The sequence below is a fragment of the Adiantum capillus-veneris genome, chromosome 5 (assembly GCF_014529385.1).
Source record: "Adiantum capillus-veneris isolate H3 chromosome 5, ASM1452938v2, whole genome shotgun sequence".
NCBI classification, from domain to species: Eukaryota; Viridiplantae; Streptophyta; class Polypodiopsida; order Polypodiales; family Pteridaceae; genus Adiantum; species Adiantum capillus-veneris.
Genome location: NC_140935.1, coordinates 23,862,429 through 23,878,610, shown reverse-complemented (window position 1 = coordinate 23,878,610; position 16,182 = coordinate 23,862,429). Strand labels below are relative to the sequence as shown.

General features: G+C 40.1%; 1 protein-coding gene across 1 annotated transcript in view; it reads right to left on the bottom strand.

Moving 5' to 3' along the window:
- Nucleotides 1-2,714: 2,714 nt before the first annotated feature.
- The window catches only part of LOC147457016 (uncharacterized), a 61,400-nt gene continuing 47,932 nt past the window's right edge, over nucleotides 2,715-16,182 (bottom strand). Inside the window, exon 2 of the mRNA XM_086513495.1 lies at nucleotides 2,715-3,017. Coding sequence (XP_086369621.1) covers nucleotides 2,896-3,017 — 122 coding nt within the window. The 3' untranslated portion in view covers nucleotides 2,715-2,895. The remainder of the gene's footprint in view (nucleotides 3,018-16,182) is intronic.

The window sequence follows — 16,182 nt, the reverse complement described above, 5'->3', positions numbered from 1 at the left end:
ACACAAAGAATTGTATTGTACAATGTCTCTCTTGATGGGAGAAACCATAATACAAAGCCTTTTGGAGGGGGGACCGGCTCCATGCAAATCCGGTCCTCAACTGTTGTCATTAGCTTAATTTCTCTCTCTTTTGAAAGTATTGTCGAAGCTATCTAACTAGGTGTTATGATTTTTGTTGCCCTCTCCACCCAAGCACTCTTGTAATTCTCATTAGGAATCTATTCTAATGAAATTCCCACTATGTTCATGCTCATTTCCGCTACACACAAGTTATTAGGCCATTAAATGTTACATTAGGTAAACCAAAGGAACTATGGATGTGTGGGGAATCCCATTGTGGAAGCTTAAAGCGGGAAGAGGGTATTCTAGAAAGAGTTATTGAGGATAAGGAATACATTCCGGAATCCTTAACACCATATTAGTGAATTTGGAAATTTCTCAATTCCCACTTTCAACAAGAGCTTAAGATTTGAACACATGGTCAAATCGTAGCCAAAGTTTTGAGAGCATGGTTTGGAAGGTCTTTTTGAGTACTATCTTGTGAAAGGATTTGGTCTTTAAAAAAAAGTTTGAGTTTTGTCCATACGGCCAAATCTTCAAGACATTAGTGATTCCTAAATTGGCTCTAAAGTCTCTCTAATATGATGTTCCTTCCCAGACGAGGCCCTAGAACCCTTAGAATGGACGTATGTTCTAGCAACATTAGAGGTGTGTGCTATTACGGAGCTTGGGGGATTCACTCTCTATAAAAAAAACGGGATGCCACCTGCGAGCAAAAAGTCTTGATAAAACTCCTATAAAATACGATAAATATCAGGGAATATGACCCCCCTTTCTATGCTTTTATGATAATCAATGAAGAAAACTATAATATCTCTATCCTACATTTAAAATTTAGTTTTCACATTTTCTAACTGAGTAAAAATAGTCATCTAAGTTTGCGCGCCCTTGTGGCCACTCTTGTTGAGGCCCTGGAAGCTTTTCAAATTATTGTGTATAAGTATGAGATAAGGCTGTAAATTAGATGTACAGAGAGCAAGAGCTCACCCCATGGGGCCTTTGAAGGTGTTAGAGCAAGATTTTGAGAAAGTATTGTATGTAGGAAATACAGTCCTTAACACAATAAAAAACATTAGTTTTTTGAGTATTTTCAGATTCCATGCTTTTAATGTTCGTTGGAGCCCACAGGTTAAGGAAAAAGTAAGAAATGTCTGCTTTACATTAGTTTTTAAGAGATTGTCAACTTGTACATTGTTTTTTAGAGAATCCAAACAAGGTATGTTTTTTTTTGTATCAAAATCTACAAGTTCAACACTATAAAAAAAAAAAAAGTGACCACAAGGGCGCGCGAAATGGCCATCCGGGACTTTTGGATGGCCATTTTGCGCGCCCTTGTGGCCACTCTTGTTGAGAGCCCTGGGAGTCTTTACATGAGAAAATTTTGTAACACTATTGTTATAAGTATGAGAAAAGTATGTAAGATAGATGTACAGAGAGCAAGAGCTCCCCCCTTGGGGTCTTATACTGACAAATAGGAGCTTTTTTAATGCATGGCCATGAGATAGAGGTGTAGCGTTTGATGTAATCAGAGCACCCCCCTCCCCCCGTTCCCTTTTTCTATGTGTTCAAAGATCTGGAACATTCACTATGTAAAATTTTCCTATATCATGTGCGTTCACCAAAATGGATTAAAAGTACCCCTTATAGACCTTATCTACACATGTTTCTGTAACTTTACAAGAATACAAAATCCCTTATGTTGAACACGTGTGCTATGTTACATATACTTTAGTGAACTCCCCAGGTCAAAGGCCTCACAAATCCTGTGCACTAAACATTCACACTAGAAATTGACCAAACAAAGAGCCAATTTTTACTTCCTTGTGTCCATCTCGTGTTCTTGGGAATGTTTTGGTTAAGCCATTTCTTTGGTATTTGAAACCATATGTGACCCCTATTGTTATAGTATCCAACCAAAGGTTTCTTAATTAGCAGTTTACATAGACTCGATTGATACATATCTTCTATGTTAATAATGCATGTATCTATAATTTATGTTACACTTTCTCTATCCAAATGAGCTACATAGTAAAAATCAAATCCACAATTTAATAGTTAAGTTCACAAGGTAATAGCTATTGGTATCATCTTTAGCAATACCAAAGAAATAGCTTCCAGTAGCTCATGAATAGGGATATTTAAGAAGATTTGATACCAAAAACTTATCACCACTACTCAAAAAGGTGGAAACTCAAAGGCTTTACAATATATGTATGATGAAATATGAGTCAATAATAAGTCACTCTTATACATCAACACCTTCATCTCAAGTTGTCATTTCTCTAAGTCAAGCTTGGTATAGGCATAGTATGCAAACAATAACATGTTGGAAAGCAAGAATTTAGCTTTCTCAACTTGTGAAACGTTGTTAATGATATATATTCAGAATCCCCAAATGAGGACATCTTGACAAAGGTTATGATCCACTTTAATAAGAATAACCATTAATGATTAAATTGAAATCAAAATATTGCTTGAATTTCTGATTAAGACTTGAAACTTGAAACATCTTACAGGCAAATAAAAATATCCATAAAGTTCAACAATAATTCTCAAATCTGTATGAAACTCCAGTAATCTAAATTAAATACTCACTCAATGCGACGCCATTTAACAAAAAAACACATTTATATTGCATTTATAGAAGAATCCAGCTTCATGAAAATAATTACAAACGGAGACAATGTTGTTGTTATTAGGCTTCTCTTACAAGTATTTGTCTTCCTCATCTAGAGATTCATATACACTTGAGTATTTGTGTGTCTATGACACTAGGGAAGATAGTAGTACTATATGGATGGCTTTTCTAAGAGCTCCTAGAGAGTACCTATTGGTTCAAGATTCTACAAAAATTCTACTATTCTTATCAAAATCCTTTAACATCGTAGTGAAAGGTTCCTCATGGAACAAAAATAGAGTGATTTTCATCTCTGCACATGTTTGCTTGCTCATGTCCTCTGAAAAGAAGTTGACTCAGTAAGTAAACAACAAATTATGTGAGCACAAAGTTATAAAGTAGAAAATGATAATCTAATGACAACTATACAAAGAATAAATTATAAGAAAAATCTTTGATGACTCTCTATAGATAACACAACTTACTTGCATTGTGAGACTCAATCACATGCTACACAACTATAGATGGCGCGCCAAAGCCATCAACAAAATAGCACCACCCAGTGTTATGAGGTATGAAGCCTAAACATTGAAAGCCATAAAGAGGTTTATTCTCTCCATCATGATAAACTTAAAGATGGAGATGATGTTAAGCTCTGAATATAAGCTACAAGGGTAGTTTTCTTACCATTTTATCTTTATGTTGGAGATCAACCCTTGCAAAGCCCACACACTATTCACACCTCCTATTGTTGTGGTATTCAAGTCATGTGAGCTCATATTTTTTCCATCTTCAGGAGTAGAGGTTTCCATGTAGTGTGAGTAAATAGAATTAGAAGAAGTAGAATCTTGTTTCATGGTGTAATGGAGGTGAGAGAAGGAAGAGGAGCTAGCTTGGTGTGAAACTATGTGGTGGCCAAGGGGAAGAGATAGAGGAGGAGCTTGCTTGGTGCTACAATGGAGGTAGGAGAAAGCTAGTAGAGAGATAGTGTTACACTATAGTGGGTACATGTGGTTGTTGCAGCAATGGAAAACTTAGAAAAGAGTTTGTAGAGAGAGAAAATCACTTTTTAGCTATAGAATAGGTTTGGAAAGACTTTGGAGGGTGAAAAATGATGTTTTGAACTTTTTTGAAAAAAATCAAATTTTTGTATTTTTTAGTGCACGTTTTTTACTTTTGGAGGTCAAAAATACTTTTTTGACCATGAAATAAGTTTGGGGACCTTTTAAAGAGGGAAAATTTGAAATTTGAAATTTTTTGAAGATTTGAATTTTTTAGTGTATTTTTAAATCCGGACCAAAAAGTGAGGGAAAAAAATATCAATGTGGTCCCCCTCTCCTCTTTCCCCTAGCCACCTCCCGTACCTTCTCACTAGGTAAGAGGCCATAAAGAGGTGTAAAGCTACCTTGTCTCCCTACTTTTTTGAAAGTATAGAGTGTGTCCACCACCCTCTTCCTATTGGCTGGCCTCTAATTAACCTTAATCCCAAAAGGCCCCTAGAGGGTTCATATTTTTCCTAATGAGAAGCAATCTGGAAAGTCTGACAAGAATCTTTGGAGGAACATGGATCGCGATCCATGTACCCCACGGACCAATTTTGCAAAAAAGTGATCAGTGACACTGTGCATCAATGGGATATTGCTCTGATCAAGTTTACTTGACAGAAAAACTCAAAAATCATATCAAAATTGAGTGTTAGGACAAAAACAACAAAACAAGTATTTTAGATATAAAATTTGGGGTTTTTCAACTTTTTGGGATCCAAATTCAAAAAGGGCTGAGATTTGGCCTCTATAGAGAAAAGAGAACCAACAAAACAAAATTCATGAAAAAATGCTATCAAACATTGATCGCGATCCATGTACCTTTAGACATTTGGGGTTAATATTTGAAAAGTACATCCCTAATAACTAGTGGAACAACTTTGCCAAATGAGACAATGTCAAAAAATTGAAAAAATTTCGTCAAAATTGTTACCATATACATGTGGCAGTGATGTGTGTGAACACACTAGGACCGCCGAGGCATTTTTTCCCACTTTAGGAGGTTTTTTCCCCCGAGCATTGTATATACGCCCATCACTCTAGGGCTATTTATCTTTCCATTGCACACTAAGTAACACACTCTCTATTGTGTGCCTTGAGCATCCTTTCGCCTTCTCCAAGTTGTGTGTGTTCTCTGCAACCCTAATTCCAACAATTGGTATCAGAGCAGGTTACATCCTCCCGAGCTTAGTCGCCAGCTGCTCCAGCACACACCTGCTCACTTTCTCCGATTACAGTGAGGTTTAGCGAGCGTTTGCAGGTCTGCTCAGATTTTTGATTCGAGCTCATTCGGCCTCCATTTCCACTACAAGCAGTAGGTCTGCATAGGCAATTTCATCATTTTGTGCAGAATTTCTATCAGTGCCGTTTTCTGCATAACAGGTGCCTTATAGTCTTCTACGGTTTGTGCTATATAGCACGTGTTGTTCCCGCTTTGTTTCCCCTAGTTTTCACATCAGGTGCAACATTTACCATGGCTAACAACATCACAAATGTCTTCAAGATATTTGCTGCTAAGGACAGGTTGGATGGGGACAATTACCCTATGTGGGCTTATATGATGCAACACGTTCTTGTGCTGCAGATTCACATGTGTGGTATTTCGGCAGTGGTGCTACAAAGCACATTACCTTACATCGTGAATTGTTCACCTCTCTCGAGCATGTCCCTCATGGCAATTTAGTCACTTGTGCCAACAATGCCTCTTATCCGGTTCAGGGAGTTGGAAACATTGTGCTTACTGCTGAAAATGCCAGTTTCTTCACACTTATTGATGCACTTTATGTACCTGGGATCAAGAAGAATCTCTTGTCTGTAACCACACTTGCTAGACTTGGACTTGTAGTCAAATTTGTGGATGACAGATGTACAATTCATGATCTCAGTTTTGGTGATGAAATTGTTGCATCTGGTCTTTTGTGTTGTGGGCTGTATAAGCTCACTTTGTATGACAAGTGTGGACAAAACTTTGCAAATGTTGTTGCAGATTCAAGGGCTATTTCACATGCAAAACTTTGGCATGCACGTTTTGGTCATCTGAATTTTGCCAGTTTGCTGCGTTTGTATAAGTCTAATATGGTTTCTTCTTTGCCGCCTCTTGAAGCACCTGTCAAATATGTTTGTGAAGGCTGTATTTTGGGTAAGATGCAGCGTTCTAAGTTTCCAAAGGATGGTTCAGTTCGGGCCACATGCAGGTTGCAGCTTGTGCATCGTGATGTTTGTGGGCCCATACAAACTCCGTCCTTGGGCAATTACCTTTACTTCGCGACTTTCATTGATGATTACTCCAGGCATGCATGAGTATTTCCGCTTAAAGCGAAGTCCGACGTTTTTATGTGCTTCAAACAATTTCTGGCTATGGTTGAAAATGTCTCGAAATGTACTATGGGCACCCTCCATTCCGATCGAGGGGGGGAGTATATGTCTCATGAATTTAATACATTTCTGGCTAGTCGTGGGATAAACACCAATGTATAGTGCCTTATACACCTCAACAAAATGGTGTTGCTGAGAGGAAAAACAGGTCACTTATGAAAATGGCACGATCTATGGTCAAAAGTCAAGCTTTGCCGCATTCTTTTTGGCTTGAGGCCATCATGTGTGCCACTTATGTACTAAACAAGTGTCCTACGAAAGCTTTGCAGTTTATTACTCCATATGAAGCATGGCATGATAGAAAGCCTTCTATTCAGCACATGCGTGTTTTTGGTTGTTTGGCATATGTACAAACACAGCGCAGAAAATTGGATGATAAGGCTGTCAAATGTATTTTTGTTGGTTATAGTACTGAAAGCAAAGGTTACAGGTTGCATCATCCGTAACAAAATGTATTCTGCTTTTACGGGATGTAGTGTTTGTGGAAGATTCTGTTCAGCCCTTGCTATCATGTACTAGAGACAGTAATGTAAGCTCACAGGACATTTATGACACTTTGTTGCCTCTTTTCGGTGGTGGAAATACGAATGTAAGTTCCAATGAGGCAAATATACAGCCTATGGGGGTTTTTGAAAATGTTACAGATCAGCCTATTACTGATACAAATGTACATGATGTACTTGATGAGGAAAGGGCTGAAAATGAGCAGGCTAGAGGACCAGAGGTATGCCAAAATGGTTGGTGCACACTTTGCGTGGTAGTAAATTGGATGCACCTTTGTCTAGTCGTACTCGTTCAGGTTCTCGCCATGCATCTTATGCATCAGGTTATTATGCTTTGGCTGTGTCTAGCTTACATGATGTTGAGGAACCTCTGTCTTTTGATGAAGCACAGAATTCAAAAAATTGGATGGCTGCCATGCAATTAGAATATGATGCACTTATAGAAAATGACACATGGACTTTATGTGATTTGTCTCCTGGCAAAAAGGCCATTGGTACGAAGTGGGTTTACAAGTTGAAACGCAAGCCGGATGGTGAGATCGATCGCTATAAGGCTTGACTTGTTACAAAGGGTTATGCACAGCAAAAAGGCATAGATTATGAAGAGGCTTTTGCTCCCACTTGTCGTATGGCTACTGTGCGTTTTCTATGTACATTGGCATCTCATTTTGGTTGGGATGTACATCAATCAGACATTGTTACTGATTTCTTGAATGGTGACATATTTGAGGAAGTTTATGTAACACAGCCTTGTGGTTTTGTCAAGAAAGGACAAGAGGACAAAGTGTACAAATGTAACAAGGCTTTGTATGGGTTGAAGCAATCTCCTCGTGCTTGGTATGAGAAACCTGACACTCATTTGGTCAAACAAGACTTTCGTAACAGTCCAACAAAAGCACATTGTATGTAAAGCGTGAGGGTGATATACTTCTCATTGTGGTTCTTTATGTAGATGATTTGCTGATCACTGGACCAAATGAGAGACATATTGCTGAATTTAAGGCTGATTTGAATGCTACTTTCAAGATGAAATATTTGGGGTTGTTGCATCATTACATGGGTATTCAGTTTAAGCAGTGTGATGGTGGTATTGCCTTGTGTCAGAAAAGTTACATAGAGACATTGCTATGTAAGTTTGGGCCTGAGGATTGCAAACCTATTGCCACTCCCATGGAAACAGGTTTGAAGTTGAGTCTACATGATGCTGGTGATCCTGCCGATGTCACTCTTTATCAAATTTTTGTTGGCTGCCTCATTTTATGTTTGAAACACAAGGTCGGATATTCAGTTTGCAGTCTCACAGGTCAGCAGATTTATGCATAGCCCAAGTTCTAAGCATTGGTAGGCTGTCAAGAGGATTTTCCGCTACCTTAGTGACACTTTACATCTTGGCTTGTTCTATCCCAAGCGGGGATCATTGCCGCCAGACTTACATGCTTTTTTGGACTCGGATTGGGCTGGTTGTTTTGACACGCGAGTGTCCACAAGTGGTTTTTGTTTCATGCTTAACAGTTCATGTATATCATGGTTGAGCAAGACGCAACCTATTGTGGCCACTTCGAGTTGTGAGGCCGAATACACGGCAGTCTTCACAGCTATAGTTGTGTGTGAATGGCTCAGATGCCTTATGGATGATTTGGGTGTTAGAAAGGACACTGCAAACACTATCTACACTGACAGTCAGAGCGCATTGGTAGTTGCGAAGAACCCAATTTTTCATGCTCGCACAAAGCACATTGAGGTGCATTACCACTATGTCAGGAAGAGGATCTCAGTAGGAGAGATCAGCTTGGCTTATGTGCCAACACAGGACAACCTTGCAGATCTTTTCACAAAGGCATTGTCTCGTGAGAAGCTTGAAGCTTTTCGCAAAGATTTGGGCTTACTCCCCTTTGTGGACTAATCATGTTCTCAGGGCATGGCACTTCCCTTTACTCATGTGCCAGCTCTCATTCGCCGCATCACTCTAGGGGGGATTTGTTACCATATACATGTGGTAGTGATGTGTGTGAACACACTAGGACCGCCGGGGCATTTTTTCCCCTTTAGGAGGTTTCCCCCCCCGAGCATTGTATATATGCGCATCACTCTAGGGCTATCTATCTTTCCATTGCACACTAAGTAACACATTCTCTATTGTGTGCCTTGAGCTTCCTTTCATCTTCTCCAAGCTGTGTGTGTTTCTTTGCAATCCTAATTCCAACAAAATTAGCCACATACAAAAACTAGTCAAAAACCGTAGGGCAGACAGAAAAACTCACTTTTGACTAGGAAAAAGTCGTCCAAATTCAAAAAGATTTGGGGAAGAGTATCACCATAACATAGACTATAAGATGACAAAGTTTCATATCAAAATGAGGTCAAACATGGATCGCGATACATGTACCTCATTAAAGAAATTTGGCTAGGATTTGAGCAGTAGATAGTTGGTACCATTTGGAACAACTTTCCAAAAGAACCATATGCAAAAAAGCTGTAAAAAATGATCAAAAGAGCCAAAAACATAACATTGTCAAAACTGCCACAACAGACTATAGAAGTCAGGTTTGGTTGGGCAAAACTAATCCAAATCCAAAAAATCTTTGTGAAGCAAGTTAGAAACATCACAAGCTATCAGCGCATCAAAATTCAGATCCGCGATCCATGTACCCCTGAGAAATTTTTGGACAAGTACTTTTCCAGCCTGTAGCAGAGACCATTGTGAACAAAAGTCTCCAAAGGAGTTTTGTCAAAAAAGTCCAAAAAGTGGGTCAAAAGCGCAAAAAACAGCTTAAGGTGAAAACCCTAAAACAGACCTATGAATTGACTTTTGCTTGACCTAAAGTGATCCAAATCACAAAAAAATCATATAGCCGAGATCAGTGAACCAAGGACAAGTTGTGAGTCAAGTTTCATTACCACCTGACACATAGATACATGGCTCGTGATCCATGTTCCTTTGTCACAGATTGATAGCGAATGTGCACCATAGCTAGAGCCCATCACAAGGAGTCTAGTGGTCTTTTCAAAACTAAGTTTGGATATCAAAAACCAAATTAAAAGCCCAGAACTGTCAAGTACTTTGATAAAGTGCCAGATTGACATAACTTTCAATCCAGAGATACATTTTAAAAATGATACCATAGCATCTAGAATTCAAGCTGATTCTGATGGTACCAAGAAAAGATAATTTGGGTTTCAAATCCATGTACCCATAGTGACAACTTGACTTAAAACTTTCCAAATCAATAGTGCATACACAAGAAAACATATCTCCAACTCCAATTTTGGAAAAAAACCAATAAATTTGGGTCAAAAGGATGCAAAATAGGTGATAGAGAGAAAACCGTTGTGCAGACCTAGTGTTGGCTATTTGGCCTATCAAACCAAGCTTGTGGACATAGTCAAGAACAAACTCCTAAGAGATCAAGTCCAGATGTGGTTGAACATGGATCGCGATCCATGTACCTCAACCTCACAATTTGATGAAATTTTGTACAGAGCCTACATATGACCTTGTCTACACACAGTCAAAATTTGGAGAAAGAAATTCGTCCCAAATTTCAAGTTTGAGCTAAAAATATCTTTTAGAGACCAATATACAAGCCAAAGTTCCTGTGACTTAAGCCAAAGTTCCTGTGTTCTGGTCCTGAGACTGTTTTGAGTGTTGTTTCAAGTGCAGTTCACTAAAATTGCTCTAACTTTTGATAGACAACTTCAAATTGAGTCAGGTGTAGCCAAAAAGAAAAGTTGAATTTTTCTAGGTTTCCTAAATCCAAACTTTTAGGGTATCCAAAAATAATTTTTAGAGACCAAAAAGTCACAAATTCCTGACTTTTGAGAGACCTTACCGGGGGGGGGGGGAATGGATAAGTTGCACTAAGCCAAAGTGGGCTTGTAAGAGGCTATCTTCAGAATCTTGAGTAGGCCTTAATCATGACAAATCATCCACCATTAGGGTCTTCTACTCCACTCAGAGACATGAAAAACATTGCAATGCCGACAACTGGGGGATTGGGAGAATACATAGAGGAGAGGCATCCTCTGATCAACAAATCAAACATGAGATTCATTAGAACCAATGAAACCATGCGAGTTCTTACGGATTACACTTATGAGGGCTTATATAGATTCACAAATGGGGATCCGTATATCTTTTACAAGTGTGTAGAACCCTATGCTAGAGAGTTGACGACCCATAAGCATCTCTATACGTTGTCGTGCCGCTCCGCTCCGCTTCCATGATGAGAAAAGAGTAAAGAAATGTAAGCTAAGATTATTTGAAGCCTACACATTTATTGAGCAGTGATCAGGGGTTGTTAACACGCCGAGTTTAATGCTAAATGTATTCCAGATGCGGCTTTAAGGGGCCATAACTTACGTTTCTTAGGCTAAAAGTGGATATATTTGAAGTGACTAAAAATGGAAGTTTATGGGCTAGAGTTGTAGTGCTCACGGTGATAGACAAGCTTGTTTTTATGGCTCGTCAATTGGAGCTACGGTGAAGAAGTTATGTTAGTTAGAAGTTTGAGTCAATTCAAATTTCTACGAGATTGGGCAGCTGCTGATGAGGGTTAAAGTTGGTATGAATGCATGGGCCTGAAGTGCTCACTTTGTGAAGCACGTCGTTCTTTTCAGATCAGCAATCAGAGCTCTTGTTGCCAAGATATTGGCGAAGTTTCACCGAGGCCCGGTTCCGTAATAGGTTGGTCACCTCGATCAATGTGCAAAATGGTAATTTTGGACTTCGACCAAGATCCGGAATACAGTGCACTTAATAGGGCAATAAGTGTGCGAGAAGCACCTAGTATGAAATGTCATCTTTTGCAATGCACACGGGGTATGCTTCCAGAGTTGTGCTCAGAAACACAGTGGACGGTATGTATGCGAAATGTGGTGATTGTCAATAATGGAGCTCGGTACTGCTATGGTCAACATGTTTGAGTGCTTGGTAATGTTTTGGCCGATGCGTATACCAAACGTGGTTCCGTTATGAAAGCACATCAAGTTCTCGATGAGATTTCGGTTCAAAATGTCGTTGTCCAAAATGGCTACGGCAAAGGAGCTCTGCGCTATGTTCCCCGAATGCGAAGGGAAGGCCTCTCTACAAATGCTATCACCTAAGTTTGTAGGCCCAAATGAGGAATGGTGGCCATCCACTATAAGTATCTGCCCAAGTTCCTAAGGGGTGGCCGCCCAAAAAGACCATAAGGGCACATAATAATGCGTAAAGGAATGGAAACCAAAGTCTCTTTTTAATGAAAATATGTTCTCCCTTCAAGGGAACAGTCACGGCGCCGTGATTGTTCCATTAAAAGGAGTGATTGTTCCATTAAAAGGATAGAGAACAAGTGATAGGCATAAAAAAGAAGAGGAGGGAAAGTCTGAAGGGGGGAAAGAGGTGCATGAAGGAAAAAGGAAAGGGCTTGAGCAAGGAAGAAAGAAAGGGAGACAGGTGCCAACGAACTAAGAAAAAGATTAGGATTTCTTCATAGAGAAAGGAAGTTTAACATCTGATTGGAAGCTGGTTTCTGAAGCAGTTAACATGATTGCAAAGCGGTATATGAGGGTGGATAAGCTGATTGTGGTTGATCCCATGGAGACAACGGATGAAGAAATTAAGATAAAGCCAAGCTCTTGGAAGCAAAAATTACAGGATCCTATTCTTGACGAGTTGATCAAAGGTTTACAAGAATTAAATCTAAATTTGAAAGCAATTAAACTTGAAGGGGTAGGCACCAAAGGTTCCACTTTAGAGCCCAGGCAACGACCTCCACGCAAGAATTGGGATGACCACTGCATGTGGTGTGATAGTAAAGATCATGAACGCAAAGACTGTGAAGATTTTGATGAAGCTTACAAGAAAAATGTGGTCTTTTGGAAAGACAAAAAGATTCATCTCAAAGCAACAGGTGAGCCGCTCCGCTTGAATTTTGGGAGGAGTGGTATGAAGAAGTTAGCGGAGGAGATACATCATAATGTTGCTATAGTAGAAGCAGCTACATATGGGTTGCAGGTATACGCAGATGAATAAGGTCCAAGAACTAAAGGTTATTTGTGGCCCTATGCTTTGAAGACTGCAGAAGCAGGCAAGGTGACTCATGGAAAATTATGTCAGGTTGGGAATTGCATTAGGAAAACTACAAGATGGGCAAATCCGGTAGATTCACTTTCACTATATGCATTTATTGCCAGGTCTCAAGCTAATGAAGCGATAGTAGAAGAGAAGTGCAAAAGAGATGAAGATATTGCAGGAACATCAAAAAGCGCAACCAGATCTAGCAGTAAGCAAAAAAGGGGCTTGCTCCCAAACCCTATGCTAGAGAGTTGACCACCCATAAGAATCTCTATATGTTGTCGTGCCGCTGCGCTTCCATGATGGGAAAAAGAGCAAAGAAATGTAAGCTAAGCTTATTTGAAGCCTACACATTTATTGAACAGTGATCAAGGCTTGTTAACACGTCGGGTTTAATGCTAAATGTATGCCAGATGAGGCTTTAAGAGGCTTGAACTTATGCTAAATGTATGCCAGATGAGGCTTTAAGAGGCATATATCTGAAGTGACTAAAAATGGAAGTTTATGGGCTAGAGTTGTATTGCTCAGGGTGCTCAACAAGCCTTTTTTTTACGGCTCGTCAATTGGAGCTACGGTGAAGAAGTTATGTTAGTTAGAAGTTTGAGTCAATTGCAGATTTGTACCGGATCGGACAACTGCTGATCAAGGGTTAAAGTTGGTATGAATGCATGGGCCTCAAGTGCTCACTTCGTGGAGCGCGTCGGTCTTTTGAGATCGGCAATTGGAGCTCTGGTCGCCAAGATATTGGAGAGTTATGTTTCACCAGGGCTCGGTTCCGTAACAAGTTGGTGCCTCGATGAGTGTGCGATCTGGTGATTTTGGAATTCGACCAAGATCCGGAATACAGTGCACTTAATAGGGCAATAAGTGTGTGAGGAGCACGTAGTCTAAAATGTCATCTTTTGCAGTGCATTGGTAACGGGGTATGCTTCCAGAGCTGTGCTCAGAAATACGGTGGACGATATGTATGCTGTCATAATAATCAATATCTAATTCTCCTAAATGATTTTCTCATGTTAAACTGATCATTTAATATGGGGAAGTGCGAGGGGAGAAAAAGCTAGAATATTGGTTAAGCTAGCAGACTGGCCATAGTACAGATCCAAAGGAGGGAAAATAGGGATCCAAAGGGGGGGCCATCTGCAAAAGAGCTATGTGCAACAATGGGCTTAAAAGACCTTAAGGTTCAGCCCATTAAGACTTCCAAAATGCTAAGGTTCCAAAATTCAAAGGTTGTGTCCAAAGGTCAACTTTAGGGAAAACTGGATGCTTTGTGTGTGTCGCAAAAGTCTTTGTCAAGCCCTACATAGGCCTCTCTCTCTTGGTCGACCCCTCTTGCTATTTGCTCTTGCTAGCATCCTATTGGACCTCCCCAGGCTTAGCCAATGGTAATTAAGCAGCATAAGTGATAGCCTTCTAACATGTGTCTCTCATTCCCCTTTTGTGAGAGCTTTATGTAATTTAATAATTCAACTAAACTCTCATTGGACCCTTTGCCTCCTAGCCAATAGGAATCAGGCAAGCCATTGGGCTGCTGAGTGCTCATTGGTCCCCTTGGGAGACTGTCCAATAGTCTTCTAGAGATCTTAATTCTTATTGGTTCTTTTATTAAGTGTTTTTAAATTAATTAAACTAGATTTACTCTAGCCTAATTCTCATTGGTCCACCTCCAAGGCCATCCAATAGGAATTGGGTACACCTTGTTGGCATCTGGGCTAGGGAGCTGACATGTGTCCCTCTCCCCTTGTGTACAAAGGGGGGCTGATTTTTCAAAGGCATTATCACACACACACTCACAAAATCTCATGCGTGAAATAAAAAAGACTCTTTCTCCTTCTCAAGCTTTAATGGAAAGCTTATCTCCTACTCCAATCTTGTAAGAAGGGAGGCCTACACCAACATTTCTTGGCTTTGTGATGCAAATCCAACCAAGAGCCAAGCTTCAATGCATGCTCATTTCCTCTACCTTGCTAATTACTAAGCTAAGCTATGCTAATATGAGTGATTATGTGAGGAGATGTACATCTTTTTTGTAAGAATACTCCTTCCTCTCAATGTACCCTCATAACCCGCTAGCTCTCACCATCATTGAAGGTGTGTGAGGTCTTGGGTCTGAGACCGTGAGGGAATTGATGTTGTGTTTGGTAAGTGTTTAGCGTAGTGCATAAAGCTTCCATCTTCATTGCACTAGCTAGTATTGAAGAAACACAAAAAATTGTATTGTAAAATGTCTCTCTTGATGGGAGAAACCATAATACAAAGCCTTTTGGAGGGGGTACCGGCTCCATGCAAATCCGGTCCTCAACTGTTGTCAATTGCTTAATTCCTCTCTCTTTTGAAGTATTATTCATGCTATCTAACTAGGTGTTATTCTTTTTGTCGCTCTCTCAACCATTCTAATGAAATGCTCACTATGTTCATGCTATTTTCCGCTACACACAAGTTATTAGACCATTAAATGTTACATTGGTATCAGAGCACAAGGTTTCTCTTTTCTTGCTCAAGAAGGGAGGTCCTCAAGCTAGCTATAAATGGTTGGTACTATTAATTGCATCGGAGTAAGTAGAATAGGGATTTTTCAGCCTTGCAGTGCGCTTGCCTTTGTGCTATGGTCTTAATAGTGGAGTCCTACGGGGCTTGCCTACGGCTTAACCACTATTGAGCTATTAGAAGCTTGATAGGAGCCGGTGTTGTATTAATTGCATCGGAGTAAGTAGAATAGGGATTTTTCAGCCTTGCAGTGCGCTTGCCTTTGTGCTATGGTCTTAATAGTGGAGTCCTACGGGGCTTGCCTACGGCTTAACCACTATTGAGCTATTAGAAGCTTGATAGGAGCCGGTGTTGTTTTGGTGTTGAACGACCCTCTCTTCTATTCCTTGCAAATAATGGTATTCGAGCCACGGGTACAGTAGCTTGAGTGCTTTTTCTGAAGGGGTAAAGAGGAGTAGCAACTAGGGCTTGAAGTGCCAAAGTAAACCTAAAAAGTTTACACCTAAAAGTTGTTAGAATGGCTGACAATAGTAAAGAGAGTGAAATTAATGTTGACCTAACTTTGATTTTGCTAATGAGAAAGCTACTAATGATGCCCCGATGCTTGTTAATTATCTTGTTTTTAGGCTTCAACAAGCCATGGACAATCCATCCCTCCAAAGTGAAGTGCAACAGCAGCTTCGTGCTCATGGGTTTCTCCAAGCATGACTAGAGAACACCTAGGAAGCCTCCTTGCGAGACTTCCAAAAGAGGTCTCTCTCCGATTCAGATAGAAGTAGAGGATCCCTATGAAGGGCTCAGAAATTTTCTCCTTCATGACGCATCTCCTTCTCAAAGGAGAATTCAAGAGCCTCCACCAAAGGAACGAGAAAGAAGCGAGTCTCCCGTCACCTCGGCGAAGATGGCTCCACGAAGACGGTGGACTAAACGCTCTCCATCACCTCCAAAATGGAGAAGACCATCGCATACTTCTCCACACCATACTTCAAAGAGGGATGACAAAGAGCAAGAGAAGAAAAAGGCGAGAAAGAGGACACC